Genomic DNA, 17,468 nt, shown 5'->3' with positions numbered 1-17,468 from the left:
ATTCTGAGCTGCAACCTCAATGACTGTAAGAGATTGGATGGTTTTTAAAAGGGCAGCAACATCTGTTGAATGTGAGATGATCTTAGCAAATGTGGGTCGGCTCTGGGAAGAATTGGAGGGGGTTTCTGTTTAATACTCATGCTCTGGCTCCAAAAGCACAGTGTGCAGAATTTTGCACAATAGTCCATCTATGATGTTTTGATCCAAATCCAAATTGAATGCAGATTTTAGCGCTGAACTATGGATTGAACTATGGATGGACCCAAGTACATTTTGTCAGACAGGGTTTGTACATGTTAGAACTTACCCAACTTGCCCTTGGCCTGGGACCACTTCTCCAGCTGCAGCTCCATACATGCCAAGCTCATCATCATCATCTCCTATGGAAACCAAACAAGCACACCAACGAACACGTGGAATTCAGTACAGTGTTTAATGACACTAAAAAGTAGGAGTGTCACGATTCTCTAAATCCTCGATTCGATGCAATTTCTCGATTTTAAAGTCACAATTCGATTCACGATCTTTTTTTTAATATTACTATTAATGCATTACTTATGTTATTTACTCTTTTTGGTCTTTTCCTTTTCTGTTTCGCAGGGCTTTTATTTTGAAACCGCTTTTTATTTTGAAATCGCTCCAACCGCGAGTTTGTAATGTAAACAGAACCAACATTAGGCTAAAACAGAGACGTGAACATAATGAAATGAAACAACACAGAATGATAATTTGATCGTTTCAGCACACTCCGAAGAGACCCAAGGTTAGTGTTGAAAAAAAGTGGGTGGAAAATAAAAAAGAAAGATTTGCATAAGACAAGTCAAATTAGTGTCTTTAAAAAGAAGGGATCATGGAGAGTGAAAGAAATATAAAAATAATCTTTGTATATTCCCACAAGGTGTTAAGGCGCTCTGAAAATGAGAACCAAAATTATTTTTCAGACTTGTGAGGTCTGCTGTTCAGACCCTGAAGGAATGTATGTTCTGTTCATTGCTTTTTGTGAGAGTGTTTCTACTTATCTCAATAAGGGAAATAAATTAAGAGCCTATGTTGAGTACAAATATGTCTTCTGAAGGCCTAAACAGAGCCCAGCCAAAAACTCCAATACAATTTTGATCAACTTTGAGGGAGAGCTATGATCATGCAGGATCATCCAGACCAAATGTGACGATTTTGTTACCTACTATTCCTATTTATGTACCAGCATGCAAAATTTGAGCCTCCTACATGGTTTAGTGTGAACTGGCTTGTGAACTTAAAAAAAAAAAAAAAGAGGCTGAACAAAATCTACACCCCCTCCCTGTAAAACTGGCTGTATCTTGGAAAGTATTGATCTTACATAAGTCATTTTACAGTGTGTCTCCTGGATAACATAGGTACACCTGGTAATTTTTACAGATTTTTTTGAGACCTAAGTGCGTGGGCCCTGGTTGAATTGACGTGGAATGACCCATGTGTAAAACCAGAGCTTTTGTCTGGTAGAGATCACCGTTGCCATGGACATGTTTACTCCCATCTTTACCAATGTTGGTTTGCTCTGTCGAACAAGATGGCTACCAAGGATATCAGGAGCAATGCGTGGCCATCCGATGAAAACAGTTTTTCTCACTTTGAAAGTTTAATTGTAAAACGGTAGGAAGTTAGTCATCTTGTTGTCTTACATTCAAAAGGATCATTATCATTAGGTTGGAAAATGTATCATTCGCAATGGCTAATGGGATGAGTAGTTCCTTTGCTCAAAAATTATAATATATACACAGTCTTGTACCTTTTTTTGACGAAACAAAATGTTGTATGATCACGATTTACGTCATAGCTGGTCAGCCTAAGGCAAGGCCTAAAACACTTTAAATACAGAGTTTTCCAGATGACAAATGGGGAGATGCATAGGAAACCTACATGTGCTGACTGTTAAGCTCTGTAGCACATGGAATTTAACATCTTCCCTGTGCATAACTGAAATGAACCTTTGAACTCTACATTTGGAGTGCGTACCCTGAGGTGCTGGTCACTGCTCTCATTGTGCAGCGGGTTGGGCAGGCCGATGCTGTGCTTCCTCCAGCAGTGGTAGACGTCCAGCACCACGGCGCTCAGGCCCGGGGGCCACGGCTCCACAAACCTCTGACCCACCGCCTTCAGGTAGCGCATCATCAGCTCCAGAATCCCGCCATTGCTCATGTTGCTGAGCAGGAAGTTGTGGACATCCTGGCGCTCTGAGGAGACAGGGGGAAAACACAATTCCAGAATTTCCCATATAAACATAATAAACAACTATTGAAATACAGGCCCAGGGTAATATATAACTCTTCCATATTGTTCCACTATACCATGTTCCATATAGCTGAAGAATGTAGTCAGTGCTATCTGACTTACCCTGTTCCATAGAGCCGATGTACTCAGTGGGGGCTTCACTGGCTCCAGGCTCTTTGTTTGCTTTGGCATCACACTGGGTGTCCATGTTGCTCAGGCTTTCATCGTCATCCTCCGGATCAAATTTCCTCAGACTGCCAGGAGGAGAAGTGACGAGTGAGCGCAGGTCATAAAGACATAAATAACACAAAACCCCTAATCATACATGTCAGTGCTACAGAAAACGCAGGTGTACCACTGGGCTGGACTTTGGGTTCTTGGATCTAAAGACACTCGAAAGACGACGTTTTACGGTTCTTAAGTAATAGATGGTGTCATTAGAGCTGTCCCAAACGATTATTTATAAACAATTAATCTAACGATTATTTTTTCGATTAGTCGACTAATCTAACGATTATTTTTTCGATTAATATGATTAATTTGTCCATTAGCAATTCTTTTTCCATTCCCAAATATCAGAAAGTTTCTCATTAACATTTCATTCATTTTTTTGCATTAACCATTTTATGTTTCATGTGTAAGGTGAGGATGGCTAGTTATTTTAGGGTGCAGCATCAGCATGGCCTATCAGACAGAAAAGTCTGACATGAGATATGTGCGACACCAGGTTTGTATGTTAACATTTTTGCACAAAGGTGAATAGATTTGTAGCACCAGCCACAAAATCTGTAGCATCATTATAAAACCTAAAAATCTCTAAAAACAATCACAAGTAGGGCAGTTATAAAAGGTCATGCACACCTGTAGGCTACATTGTATTTGGGAAAGGCAGTATCAGCATGATGTAGTATTATTATTATTATTATTATTTTTTAAAACAAAACAATAAAACAATCCCTGTCAGTTCCATGCAGTTTTCAACACCTATCAGAAAGAGAGGTCATGCCATGGGTTTTTGTCAACGTTTCTTACAACATGCAAGATTTTATTCATGTTTAGGCTAATTCATATAGTCTTTTGATTAGATTAGAGTATATTTGACTTTATTGTCATTGCACAAGTTAAATACCAGTAGCCTAAAACGAAATGCAGCTTTAGCCTACATCTAACCAGTGGTGCAAAGGATTAGGTTAATGTCCAAAAGGGCATCCATGAAGTGCGTCACTAGACTGTTCCATAATACAGTACCTAAAGGTCTGTGACTAAGCAGCCCTAACAAAAGTGTCGAAGTTTTTTTTCTTTTTCGGAACCTTTAGTGTTCTTGTATAGGCTAATTAAGCACTAGGCCCAGTAAGCTAGACTGGTGTTATGTTACGCATGAATCATGAACTGGGTTCAAATTTGACAGATAGAAGCGAACATTGTCAGCGGACTTTTTTCTTTGACGTTTTAACTGAATGGTGGTGTTTGGGTTTTCAGTTTGTTTTAAACTAAAAAAAGCAAAGGGACAAGGCGATTGTCATAGACGTTTACAGAGATCTGAAGAATGCACCTCGGCCTGGTCGGAAAATACTTTCGCTTTAGGCAAAACACTTGCTGGGCTCGGGAGAATAATTCGCAAGGATTGTTTGGATAGCCTACTATGTACACACACACACGTGGGCATGCTTTTTAATCGCGTAGACTATTACGACCAAGTTGGAATCACAGCACATCGATTCTCCTCTCATGTATGCTACCCACACGCGCACAAACAAATAAGCGTCTCATTCTCACGCATGCATAGCCATAGGCAAAACTGTATCGCACTGGTGTTGGTGTTGGATGTTGGTAGCCTTATGATTAACCTATGATTAGGCCCAATTCACACCAAAGATTCGCGATAAGATGAGCTGCAACATTCTATAAACCAGCAACTTGCTGCAACATTCTAAAACCTTGCAACTGTGACTAGACATGGTAAATGTTTCGCGACGGCTTGCAACAACGTGCAACATCTAATTCACACACGCTGCAACTTTTTTCTGCAAGGTTGTGTCTCATTGTGAATCTTTAGTGTGAATTGGGCCTTAATCATCCATTGCACAGAATGTTTTTTTTGTAGCACATGCAACAAATATGTTTAACTACAACCCTGGATACATCTCTCAAAGTGCGCTCTAGAATGTTTGGCTTAAATCGGGATGTAATAGATCACGGGTGCGTTGATAAATCTACGTTGCAAATAGTCGACGTAAATTATTCACGTCAACGAATTTATGTAATGGATTACGTTGAATACGTCGACTAATCGTCCCAGCTCTAGGTGTCATTGCCATCAGATATCAGACTCCCTGAAAATAAGCAAGCAAGCAAACAAACAAACATACAAACAAATAAATAAAAGGACCAAACCTTGATGGAAGAAATTTGATCAACAGCTCCTGAAAATCTATCTTTTCTTCCTTTTTGCATTTGGTGTTCCGAACTCGAGCTGATCGTCGCTTGGCGGTCTCTCCACTGTCCTCTACGACCCGCTTCCTCTTGGGGGCTTTCTTTGCCTTATCTCCCAGCACAGGATCTACCCCTGAGGAGAAGAAAAACAACATACTTGATGGCAGTACGTCATTTCATGGAGATCACCTTGACTTTGGTTGAGGCAAAAAATACAGTAATCTTCTTATTAATGCCCAGAGACAGAGAATGGAGAAAGACAAATAAATATGTGTGTGTGTGTGTGTGTGTGTGTGTGTGTGACCTACTGACCTACTGGAGCAGTGGTGTTGATCTCCACCGTATTCTGGCTGTGGGGGATGAGGGCAGGGTTGGTGGGCTGAAGAGGAGGGGGAGGAGGGAGCTCTGTCTGTGCCTGTGCCTGTGCCTGTGCCTGTACCAGACCCTCAGCCTGCATCATCTGTATCTGTGTCTGTATCTGTGTCTGTGCCTCTCCAGGGGCCGTAGGTCCCGGAGTGACCAACTGCTCGGCCATGGAGGGCTGCGAGGAGCTGGGGCTGCAGCTGCCCTGCTGGGAGAGGGCCTGTGGCTCACTGACCGGGGTGGGCGGTTGCACAGGAGCCTGGCATGGAGGCAGCGGTGGAGGCAGTGGTGGCGTACGCTGGAGGCAGCGCTCCAGGTCCTGGTACTCTGACAGATTGATGCGGCGGCCAAGGCTCGGACGCGGTGGATCGCATGTGGTCTGGTGCCGGTACATGGCCACCAGACTCTCTCCGACACTCTTCCACCTGGACAACGAGATGAACAAAGAGACCGTCACATCCGCGGCACTCCACGTGAAACAGCATTTTACATCTACTTAGTCTGACTGATTTAAAAAAATAAAATAAATAATAATTCATGGGTTTAACTACATCCTAGAGATAATGTTAATCAGCAGGGCAGTAGTACTGCATGATCTACACTCATCAACTGAGGTACTGATGGCACCTTCATTTTAACAGCCAATTGCATTCTGGACTATTTGCCAACTATCAAAAACAGAATCTCAGAATTTTAACACTGTATGGAGGATAAGAGAGCAGAGTGGTTTCTCACGTGAAGTATTTGATGGGCTGCACTAGGATCAGGTCAGGCTTGGGCTCACGGACGTTCAGAGCCTGTCGGCGCCTCCTCAACTCCAGCGCCTCCTCCACGATGGATTGCACCTCCTCCTCATCCACGTCCACGTAATGCACAGACATGTGGCTACAGGAAAAACACAATGGGACGTGTTCAGACTTATTAAATGTGCACTGGGAAAGAATCTCGGACTGCGTCTTTAATTAAGTGTATGTATGTATCATTACTATGGGGTAGTCTAAAAGATGCTTTACAGAAATTACAGCCTAAACCTTCCTAATAACATACTGGTGAGGCAAAAGGCATTTTAAAACAAATTTGGTGTCACTTCCACATAAAACAACAATAAAACAGCAAGACCCACCATTTGGAGAACATTTTCATCGAGTCCCTTTTTAGACAGGGCTGCTCCTGAAAGATTTTCTCCTTTAGCACTAAGCCCTTAGTGTAGCAGTGATCCTTCTCCAGGGCTTTGCAGATGTGGTACAGGCAGCCTTGGCATGACAAGAAATGTGACAAATATACATGCTCTCTCTTACATTTGCCATCTCATATTATAGTTCCTGAGACACATATGCAGTTATCGCTTCTGAAAAACTCAAGCAATCAACCAAAACACAAGGGTTAATTTATACAAGATTATTAGATTTTTATGTTGGTAGTAGAGCTAGCAGCCAGGCTCTATGACCATTTAATAACAATAATTAATAATCACTCCTCGAGCTACACTTACAACAAGAGGAGATTACGCTACTAAACCCTGTTTCTTCCAAACACCAATACTGGATATTACTCCAGAGCGCGTGCCCATATACAACAACTGCCCTGTGTGGGTGAACAGTTCACCAACAGAGAAGTGGGTCATTTTCATGTAACGTCACTCACAGCTGTAGTCGCTGATTGTGTAGAGCACAGTGATGAGGTTGTCCAGGCAAGGCCAGTGGTCAGGGTTACAATGGAGCCCCTCTTCGAAGGCGTGGCGGGCCAGGGGAATACGCACCAGGCGCAAGGCCACCTGGCCAATCTTATACCACATGTTCACATCAGTGGAGTCTAGCATCACAGCCTGCAGGAGCAGAAAAGTGAAGAAAGGAGCTAGCTGAATTGCAGAAGTTTGTGTTTCAGCAAGAGACAAAGTAAATATGGGGTATGTCCATTCCAGAGAATTCACAGAAAATGGGACAGTTAGCTTATATTTGTGATGATGACCGCATTTCAGGACTGTGAAATACCGAGAGCCACCTAGTCTTAAGTAAAAGTTACATCATGACCTCCAACATATCCTCATCACCTCCAGGTAGAAGTCCATGGCCGTCTCTAGGTCATCTCTCTGCACAGCCAGGCTGGCCAGGTTCTTGTAGGTGGAGTACTTCAGCATTAGCCCGGGGTGCTTAAGCCCCACCTTCTCGTTCTCGGAGGGCTGTGCCTGCCAACACAAAACAGACGATACAGAAGCCAGGGCTTTAGAGATTCTGTGTGGTGCAACATCATTCACCCCTCTTCTGCTTTGTGATACCGTCCTTACCTCTTTGAGAAGAGGAGTTTTGAGGAGCTCATGGTACGCCTTGGCAGACTCTTCAAACTTGTCATGCTTCTGCAGGTCCAAGGCTTTGTGATACAGTGCAAAGGCCTCAGCTTCCTATAAATTAAAAATGGTTTAGAAACATTTGCAGTGTAGATTATGATACATCAAAGCATAAGATAAAACCATGTCAAGATGATAAGAGTATAATTCAAAAGTAACACCTCCGTGATTTGATTTTACCTGTGCCTCCTTGGTCCGGCTTTTGGTTGACTTGAGGGCATCCCCACACTCATCTGCGGCAGCAGAGGCTGCATTGAGAGCAGCTATCCGGATCTGCACAAAAGACATTCCCATATTCAAGGTCTTTATCTAGGTCAGACTTTACAGTTCAGTTGAATTCCTGAGGAAGTAACATAAAGAGATTCTAGAGGATCTTTGATGATTGCCCTGGCATATCTGGAACAAATGCATTTATTATTTCCATAACTACATTGATGGAAGATACAATACCATTATTTATGTCCAATTAGGCGCCGACCATTGACATCAACGACACCTAACCTGGAAATCAATAGACAGCACCTGTTACGGAGCCATACATCGTGATAGTTATACATAGCCCACCGTTAGACCATGTTCAGACAAAATAACAAAGGAGTATGTGTCATGAGCAGATCTTTTGAGCCCTCGATACATGCCGATGCAAAAGAATAAGTCAGCTGTTTCTACTGTGGTGTTTTATCTAGCTGTTTGCGAATTTATCAATGAAACCCTTTTGTGGAGCCTGACTCTGTAAAGTTTAGTAATGTTGCTGTAAACTACTCCTACTAAATGGTAGAAACTGAGCCCTCCAACGTTGTCCGTCCGCCATCCTCTGCTTTCAGACACACTATCAGATTCATGAGCATTTTTAGCGAGCATACAATGTAACGTTGCAGAATATCACAAACTATGGTATGTTTAATGGCCATATAACAGAATAACGTATCTGTATTCTGCATTTAATCCTACAGATAATGTGCCGTAAGTCCTTTGTCTGTCCAGCTAGCCCAACACCATTCACTCACGTACTCTCCGATGTTGCTAACTAGCTTAGCCTTTGCGCTAGAAAGCAGTCCACCCTGTGAAGGCGGGAGCTTGCAAAACATGGATTTATCAGCGTCTTCAAAGGAACTTTTTGTGTGTGTATCGACAGTATCATGCTAACATGACATAAACGCAACTGATTACAGGCTCTGCAAAGTTCGATTGCTGTCTTACCGGTGCAGGCTTGAATCATGACTAAATTCATCAAGCAATGTAGAAGAGTTTCATTGGTCATGGACTTCCAACCGCGTGTGCAACGAGCCAATAATGAACTCAAATGCTGAATTTTGGTAATATTACGTCATCAAAACATTGTGAAGTTGTTGGGTGAAAGACATTGAGGAGCCTGCCTTGTGCATCCAAAAATACATTCAAAGGCCTCAGACTACACAAAATCATTTGATCAAAATTTTAATTCAATATTTACAATTATAAGCAAAGTATACACATGGTAAAGAGGAAGGACACATAAATGAAGTTTATTTATTTATTTACAAATAATCATCAAACAAAACAGATGCATCACAGTGTCATACGTTTCTTTGCTTTTTCATCCTGTAGAGAAAAGGAGATTAAAATGTCACAAAAGTATATGAACAGTATGAATTGTATTAGTCAGTATTCTGTACATTAATATATTTTTTTATTAACAACATGACTTTACTATAAACTGTTAATATTAATGTAATTGTAAGTCACCATGAGTCAGTATAGGTCACTTTGGACAAAAGCTCCTTAGTTCCCAAAAGTTCCTTATGTTTCTAATAACAATTTATTTTTAAAAATAAATTAACATTTACTGACTGATATGACAAGTCAGGAATGCTACTTTTCTCTCATGAGCTTACCTTGATAGCATTTCCCAGATCCACCAGAGTCTGTTCATACTGGGCCTCCATGCTTTTCAGGCTCTCTGATTGGATGATCTGTTTCTGTACCCCTGGGCTGCCTGCATCCACCACCATCTGAAGGAAGTTTTTCTCCTGAAAAGAGGCAGACGCTAATTAAATCACAGTGGATGTTTGTTCACTGCTAGATGAACAAAAAAGGCAAAAAAGTTTGTATTTGTATTACCCATGCATAGTGTTTCATCTCTGTAAATTTGAGCAACCGTATAGCCTACAGATCAGTTTAATATACAATGGGAAATACGTAAAGTAGTCATATTGTATACACCGGTACTCAAATGTTCAATTACATACATTTTCATGACTTCATAGATCTGATGGGGAAACAGAAACACTAAAAGCAATATTGGGGAATTGTTTATATCCTTTTACCTGAACTCCAAGTAAGAATGTGAATGCCATTCCAGATTTCCCTGCTCTTGCAGTTCTGCCAACCCTATAGAACAAAAATATGAGAAATACCACTATAAGGTTAGATATACCGTTATATGGTCAGACATTCATCTATCCGGAGTGGAATCAGTCTGAAATTCTACTTGTAATCGATAGATAAATAGGTACTTTATTGATCCCCAAGGGGAAATTCAAGAATAATCAATGCCATTGCTGATATTTTCTGCACATCTATGTGCGACCCTTGTTGCCTGTATAACAATATATTTATACCACAAATGACCAGCATGGCTACACTTTATTTGTGATGATAACATGAATTGTAACCTGCCTATGAATGTAGGTCCTGATGAACTGAGGTGCATCGTAGTTCAAAACACATTTCACCCCCTGAATATCAATCCCTCGGGCAGCTGCATCAGTACTTATTAACCTGTGAGAACAGACAACAGATAAACAAAATTAGTATTTGTCGGCATCAGTAGAACACATGTAACTGCACATGTAACTGCATTATAACCCCACTTGCAACACAACTATTAATTCAGTTGTTTCAAGCAACAGCACACAAATGTTGCACTCACAACTGAATTTTCTCCTGCTCAAAATCCCTCAGGGTCTTCTTCCTCTCAGAAGGACTTAGGCGTGAGGAGAACTCTGCAACCTGAACCCCTCCGAAGAGCTTCACCAGCATGAACAGCCTGCAGAGAAGAGAAATGGTGTCATGTCCAAGGAAATATTTTGGGGACAAAAACACACACATATACATATATATATGCACAAAAAAAGTCAACACAATGGACGCATTTTCAAATGTTGGAGGCTTGAAATACTTTGTATCAATTGGTGACACTGTTATTATTACAAATATTACAACTCAACTATGTGCACAGCTTAGCCTGTGAACAACCAAGGTAGGAATTACAGGAACGTCCATCATACCATTGCCTACTGTCCAATCCCATACATTTCAGCTCAAAGTAGAGAACACATTGGGAGAGGAATGATTTCTGTCTTGATTTTGTTTTGTCTCCTATATTAGCCAAATATTAGTCACCTGTGTGCAGCATCTCTGGAGTTAGTAAAGCACAGCACAGTGCTGAACTTCAGACGTAGTAGCAGATGAAGGAGGATGAGGGGCTTCTTGGACAGAGTGCACGGGATGTAGTATTCCTGCAGAGACCCAGACAAATCAGTTAGGACACAACGTGACCAACAATCATATTGATCCATCATGACTATCACACTGTTTCTCAGTGTGGGCATGTTTCTACTTCCATAGCCGTCAGTCTTCTGGTCATGCAATGTGGAAATAAGACAACACGTTTGTTGGCATTGGCTGGCAGGGTCTGTAAGGAGAAGTGTATGGAGACTCTACCGTGAGGCCTTCGGGGAGGTTGAATTTCTCCGTGGGTTGAGAAGCCTCTAGCGTGGAGGTACCGCTGTGGATGGAGCTGAAGAGCCGGGGCTGGTGTAAACCCAGCTGCTGGAGTTTCTCGGGGTTCTGGGTCAGGGTGGCAGAAAACAGCAGCTTCTGAAGAGGCATCTGGGGCGGGGACAAGCTGCAGCAGAAGAGATCAAGCCATAAGAACACTGTGAAACAGTATTCTGATGAGGGGGGGGCTCACAAATATTATTGGACTAAATATATAGTTTCTGTAATTATTTGTCACTATAAAGCACTTGGTCAGCACCAGAGCTAGCATATTTCTCAATTAGCTAATCTATCAATATGAAAGGGTCAGATACAATGTTGCCAGGCATTCATATTCTGCCTTTATCTGGAAAACAATCTTTTCAAACACTGTGGAATTAATCATTTGTGAGAGCTCATAGTCTAGTGCGGACTTGGAGCCAGTCAATGCAGTCTACTAAACCACTGGCAGAGGTATCAGAGTCGGACCTGGCTGCTGTGATGGCTCCTGGTTTTCTCCTCCCGAAGATGGACCCATCAGCACCCTTCTTATACACTGCTTGAGTGACCAGTTTGAGCCATGACTGGTGCATGCTGTCAATCATTCGGTCCGCCTCATCTATTACCTAAGATTCCAATAAAAAAATACAAAGTCAATTTGTATGAGAGAAAAGAGAGGACAACATCCCTCATTTTAAAACAACATTATGGTTACCTATACAGCAACTGATTGACTCACAAGGAATCGTAGGTGCTGCAAACTGAAACCGTCGTTCTTGTTGATATGATCCACCAGCCTGCCTGGGGTCGCCACGACAATGTCAGCCAAACTGCAGGCCAGCCCGCCTCTGATATACAATGTAAGTCAATCATGTGTTCTGATATTAAGTCATTGGTTTCCCTATTTCTCCCATTTCTGGATTACTTACCTGTTTTCTGAAAGAGATGCCTGCTCTGCAGCAAAAGACTTCTGGCCAGCAATCATCACCACTTTCAAGTTGGTGCCTTCAGCATACATACAGAAAACTTTATACACCTAGAAAATTAAAGGATATTTCCATGATTAAACTGAAGAAAAAATAAATAAATAAATAAATTAATTAATTAATTAATTATATATATATATATATATATATATATATATATATATATATATATTTATATATATATATATATATATATATATATATTATTTAAATTTCACATAATGTGAATTTAGAATTTTACAAGCAATCAAAACAGAATACCCATAAAACAACAACTGATATTTATAAAGCGCTTTGTCAAGGCACCCAAAGTGCTTTACAGTAAAGGGCGACCTTATAGCCACCACTAATGTGTAGCACCAATACTCTTACAGTGCAGTTCAGCAATACAGTATGCCCACATATGCTTAACCTATGCACCATGCTTAAAGTTGCCATAGTTACCTGTTGTGCAAGTTCCTTTGTTGGCAGCACAATCAAAGCCCGGACCTGACATAAGACCCTCTCTGCCAAAGCCTAAAATAAGGGAAATATCAATATAGTTAACTTGTAATTCCTTTCAATTTGTAAAGAAAAAAGAAAACATAGCGACAAGTGAATGAATTTCTACCTGGACGATTGGAATGACAAATGCCAGTGTCTTGCCACTGCCTGTGGGTGCTGACACACAGATATCTCTAGGTCTGTAGCTCCCTCTCCCCATCATCAGCCCATGACAAACACTCTCCAAAATAGCAGGAATCACCTCAGCCTGAACTGTACAAGACCAAAGATTCAGTTTAAAGAAGGCTTTTAAATGTTTAGTAGGGCAACTCCTTTTCATTTGAAAAGAAATGGTTTTCAATACTTTAAAAAGTAAGCTCTATTTTACCAGGAAAGAAGTTATCAATCCCATTCTTGTCCAATCTTTTCAGAAGTTTGGGGCAAATTCCTGGTACCAACGTTGTGGGGATCAGGTTATTCTTAATATCCTTTTGAATCACATCTGGTTGCGCCAGCCACTGTGGCAAGACCCTATAAACCTGAGAACAGCAGCATGATTTAGCCACAAATACATACATAACCTTAACTGCTTTTTAAATTGTATGTCTATTGACTACCTTTTGAACAGCCTTCTTCTCAAATCCTCCCAGGATGGGGAAACTGGGCTGTGATGAACTTTTGGGCTCAGCTGAGGTACCAGTCTGGCTCTCAGATTCATTTGTGTCTTTCCTGTTCTGTTTTTCATCGGTGCTGCTTTCAGATTCACTGGATACCTCTTTGTCTGCTGCTTGGTCTTGTGCACCATCAATAAAAAAGTAACTTTAATTTCAGAATCAGCATGTTTCATTATGATATAAATTGCTCCAGATAATATCAAAAATTACAACTGGGGATATGTCAAAGCAAGTCGCCTGCAAGATGTTATACACAAATGTAACGTCACCTGTTACAGGTTTCAATGGCTTGGACTTCTTATTCGACTTCTTCACTTTAGCATTTGAGGACAGTTCCTCGGCATCTTCGGCTTTTTTTCTTTTCCTTTTTACCTCTTTCTTGTCTGTGCAGTCTTCTTTTGTTTTATTTGTATCTGTTACAGAGAGACAAACACCATCTGTTCTGTTGCACAGAGCCTGTTGCTCCCTCTCTTTAGCCTGTTTTTTTAGCTTTTCCAGCAAGAGTTTGGAACGAAACTCCTTAGCATTCTTGTCGTCGTCCTCATCCCCAAGATACCTGCAGGTGAGTCATTAAACACAACAAAATCAGAGTGCAGCACCTAAGTACTTAAGTTTGTTCATGAGTAAAGTTGCTAACATGAGCAGTGCTTATATTAAGAAGAAAACAGGCATTTCGCATCCCGATCATTATACTACCTACCGATTCATCAAGAACAGCGCCATTCTTCAGAAGGTTTCCTTTGGTTTTTGCTATAGAATTGATCAATTCAGAACTACAGTAAGGCAATAAACAGCACACTTCGCATCACAATAAAATTCCCACAGACAGTAAAAGATAATGCCATGTGATGAATGTCGACAGGAGATGACGTACGTCGTATACTGATGACGCAAAGATTTACAGAAATACAGAACTGTTCTATACTTGCTGGTAGATGGTTTCTTTAGTTTTAGCTGTATTTTTTATTACTTGAAACAACAGCATTATTCCATAGAATTTAAAGAGATGTATTATTCCATAGGCTGTATTATCCAGACCCACACTCCTATTCAAAAGGTGGCGGTAATGCACCTAAAACCTGTTTGGTAACCGCCAAAGAAAAACTAAGAAGAAGAAGACGAAGAAGAAGGTTATTTTGCTGTCGGTTATATCCTGTCTATGGTTATATCTCGTACACAAAACAGATGACAACATGACTTCGGAGAAAAAGGTTGACAAGTGGAATAAAAGAAAACAATGTTCTGCAATCAACTGTAAGAATGACCAGTGTGACAGTAAACACGTGGCCTTTTACCGTTTCCCCAAAGACCCTGACAGGTAATTCCCGAAAATCTTTTCAAGTGTCTGCTGGTACTAGCATCACGTTTGCTTAGGCGACATGGAAAAGATTGGTCTAACTCTATGGTCTAAATATCAGTGATTACTTTAACTATTTTTTATCAGTAAGGCTGGGACGCTGTTTATGATGGCAGGCTTCACGCAATCCGGTGTTGTGTGCCTTCTGGTTTTTCCACTTAATGGTTTCCTTCCGCGTGCTTGTGTTGCTCACCACAGCTGCAGGAGCTGTCAAACACTTCACAAACAAGTTTTTTTAGACGGATTTGAAGTCGCATTTCAAATCTACGACATCAGCACTACACTACAGCCACTCGGTCGAAAGATATGTAAACTATACAGTTAAGAACATGGATTTAATATATTTGTTCTGAGTGAATGACACTGCCACATGCCAAAAGGTTATAAGACAATGTGGTAGAAACATGGAATAAAAAAAATAAGCGTTATCTTTTTGAATATTTTTATGAAAAAAATGGCCTGTCCAAAATGATTCATATCCTTTAATAATCAATGGAAACATCTTTATTTTCATTCACAGCTCTCAAAATGGGTCTTAATCTCCATGTCTCCTCCTTTTTAACAGCAATCAAGGTTTTGAGTCAGGAAGGATTATTTGCCATCACTCTGGCATTGTGTTCACTTTTTTGATGGATTGAGGTCTGGACTCTGGCTGGACCAAAAATGTTGACATTGTTCTCGGTTAACCATTTCTTGCTTTGTTTGACTGTATGTGTTGGATCATTGTGTGGTTTAATGCTCCAATGCCGCCTGTTGGTGCACATCTCTCTGCAGACTCGCAGTGCTAGGGGTGTGCATCTTCACCACTGATACAATATGCATCTCAATACACTGCTAACGATACGATACATTAAAGATTCATATGAAACAACCACCGATAAGATACAATACGATACGATTCTCCCTCCAACTGCGATACTGTGAGATTTGATTCATCACAATGCAATACAGTGCAATACGATGTGATGCGATTCAGACAAATGTTATGCTATGGAAGACAAAGAGGTAGAGAGAGTTCATGTTCGTTCGTTATTTCTACTGTGTGTTTCACGCTTTTTAACAGGGACAATTGGACAATTCCTTAAACTCAAAGCAGTGGTGCCCTTTTGGCAGTTACAAGCTGCTGAATGAATGCAAAAGTTGTATAGATTGCTGTACAGTTGAACAGATTACTCTCCATTTCTAGAGTGTACTTCACACCATGAACAGGAGGGACAACTCTAACCTGACCCTCGCCAGATGAATTTCGCTCCGTCTAGCTCCACTCATCCATCTGGAACCGATCCATTGAAGTGTTGCTTCAGAAGGCTGGGCCTAATCAAAAAATGCTTGCATATGATTGAATAAGCCACTTGTCCGTCATCTATTGACGTGCTACTTCAACCACTCACATCAACGCCAACCCGTGACGCTGATAAGTCTCACGGTCGCTTCTCCACTACGTCACATCTATGAAACTCCCGCCCTGCGTCCTGATTGGCTGAACCATAAAGTTGGTTGCAGAAATCACTCTCAATGGAAGAGGTCCCAGATGGATATGAGTGAAGCTAGGCGGAGCTAAGTGGAACGAAATTCATCTGGCTAGGGTCAGGTTAGGACAACTCAGCCCTAAACAGAAAGAGTGCTGCTCTGAGCAATAAAAAAAATACAAAAAACGTTCACACAGGTAGGCTACACATTGCAACTTCCTGCAAATGCAAAATTATTGAAAATGATGAACAAGGCATTGGCAGTCCCCATCTTTATTGCATCATAGCCTACACCAGAATGTACTGATCATTGGTCATTTCCAATCCATTGCCAGCTGCTGCTTCTGCTTTGCACTGCTTGAAGTCTGATTATAACTTCACTATACACACAATTTAACATAAAAACAATGGGTAGCCTATATTTGGGGTATATTTAGGCTACATAATATAGGCTTAAATGTCACTCGGACAGACCGACAGAATTTTTTTCCCCTCCACCAACAGCCTGTCCTGCACTGACACATAGCAAACTACATAGCCTAAATGAATAGGCCTACTATAGGTTTTTTCTAACTTTTATGCTCAATTTTTAACTACCTGCTTGCTTGTGAATGAAGTTATAACCTACTTTCCTTAGTTCAATTCGCTTTATTCACCCGGCAGCCAGAACGAGGCTACATGGTACACTTGCCTTCACTCTTCAGTCCAGCAGATAGTGGTAATGCACTCTGTTTGCAAACTGCCAAACAAATCTCACATAAAATAAGCATGGCCTGCTCTCCCTGAAAAATATACATGATCCCTGAAAAAGATATGCATTCTCCCTGAATGATATGCAATGCATATGACATTCTTTCAAGATGAAGTACAATACTATTGAAATTAGGGCTGTCAATCAATTAAAAAAAAATAATCAAATGAATTACATACTTTGTGATTAATTCATCTGAATTAATCACATGCATCCATTTTTGCTATGAACATCTTAAAAACAAGTTTGCCAGATGAGTAAATCAATGAAGAGCCAAACCAACATTATAGACTAAAGTTCAACATCTCTTTTATTACAATTTCCCTTTGGCTCAGGCATCAGCATAGTCAAGTGCCTGGTGTCAGATGCCTGTTGTCAGTGGCCATTCAAACATGTAGATTTTAATTCACATAATTACTAGGTTGTTGTATTTTCTATCCAGTAGGTGGCAGTCCAGGATAAGAAATAGTGCAGTTAAAAACAGTAAACAGTAGGAAAGCGAGAGAAAGAAAAGCAAATGTGTGGTTTGTGAAGTTATTGGAATGGAAATATATGTAACCACCCTTAACATACTTTTGAAGATATTTTGTTTCAAGTGTGCAACAAATGTAGTCAAT

General features: G+C 40.8%; 2 protein-coding genes across 11 annotated transcripts in view; both read right to left on the bottom strand.

Annotated features, from left to right (window-relative positions):
- Positions 1-8,649, bottom strand: part of cabin1 (calcineurin binding protein 1) — a 79,619-nt gene extending 70,970 nt beyond the window's left edge. For 4 of the 10 annotated variants that reach the window (XM_048244104.1, XM_048244105.1, XM_048244106.1 and 1 more), the window contains exons 1-12: positions 7,841-8,130; positions 7,571-7,663; positions 7,331-7,444; positions 7,097-7,231; positions 6,691-6,871; positions 6,170-6,299; positions 5,782-5,931; positions 4,996-5,471; positions 4,645-4,816; positions 2,374-2,504; positions 1,996-2,213; positions 308-380 (exon numbers count right to left, since the gene is read on the bottom strand). In XM_048244104.1, the coding sequence (XP_048100061.1) occupies positions 308-380; positions 1,996-2,213; positions 2,374-2,504; positions 4,645-4,816; positions 4,996-5,471; positions 5,782-5,931; positions 6,170-6,299; positions 6,691-6,871; positions 7,097-7,231; positions 7,331-7,444; positions 7,571-7,663; positions 7,841-7,843 (1,876 nt within the window). In that variant the 5' untranslated portion in view covers positions 7,844-8,130. Of the gene's footprint in view, positions 1-307; positions 381-1,995; positions 2,214-2,373; positions 2,505-4,644; positions 4,817-4,995; positions 5,472-5,781; positions 5,932-6,169; positions 6,300-6,690; positions 6,872-7,096; positions 7,232-7,330; positions 7,445-7,570; positions 7,664-7,840; positions 8,133-8,397; positions 8,494-8,590 lie in introns of those variants that run through there. The other 6 variants (XM_048244097.1, XM_048244102.1, XM_048244100.1 and 3 more) reach the window with 4 other exon arrangements.
- Positions 8,650-8,870: 221 nt separating this feature from the next.
- On the bottom strand, positions 8,871-14,128 carry ddx51 (DEAD (Asp-Glu-Ala-Asp) box polypeptide 51). The gene is made up of 16 exons (XM_048243650.1): positions 13,975-14,128; positions 13,544-13,830; positions 13,218-13,393; positions 12,989-13,139; positions 12,728-12,873; positions 12,562-12,633; positions 12,061-12,167; positions 11,871-11,979; positions 11,621-11,757; positions 11,096-11,279; positions 10,775-10,890; positions 10,302-10,418; positions 10,049-10,150; positions 9,697-9,760; positions 9,265-9,399; positions 8,871-8,971 (listed from the first exon to the last, which is right to left on the bottom strand). Exons 1-16 carry the CDS (start codon positions 13,995-13,997, stop codon positions 8,939-8,941), a joined length of 1,959 nt encoding a protein of 652 aa, XP_048099607.1. The 5' UTR covers positions 13,998-14,128; the 3' UTR covers positions 8,871-8,938.
- Positions 14,129-17,468: the final 3,340 nt, after the last annotated feature.

Source organism: Alosa alosa, chromosome 5 (genome assembly GCF_017589495.1).
Source record: "Alosa alosa isolate M-15738 ecotype Scorff River chromosome 5, AALO_Geno_1.1, whole genome shotgun sequence".
Lineage (NCBI taxonomy): Eukaryota > Metazoa > Chordata > Actinopteri > Clupeiformes > Clupeidae > Alosa > Alosa alosa.
This window is presented reverse-complemented; position numbering and strand designations above follow the sequence as displayed.

Coding starts and splice junctions, on each gene's coding strand:
- ddx51 (XM_048243650.1), bottom strand. CDS start 13,997: ATGGCGCTGTTCTTGATGAATCG. Junction 13,394..13,543: donor GCCATTGAAACCTGTAACAG/GTGACGTTACAT, acceptor ATGGTGCACAAG/ACCAAGCAGCAGACAAAGAG. Junction 12,634..12,727: donor TTGTCATTCCAATCGTCCAG/GTAGAAATTCAT, acceptor CCCTTATTTTAG/GCTTTGGCAGAGAGGGTCTT.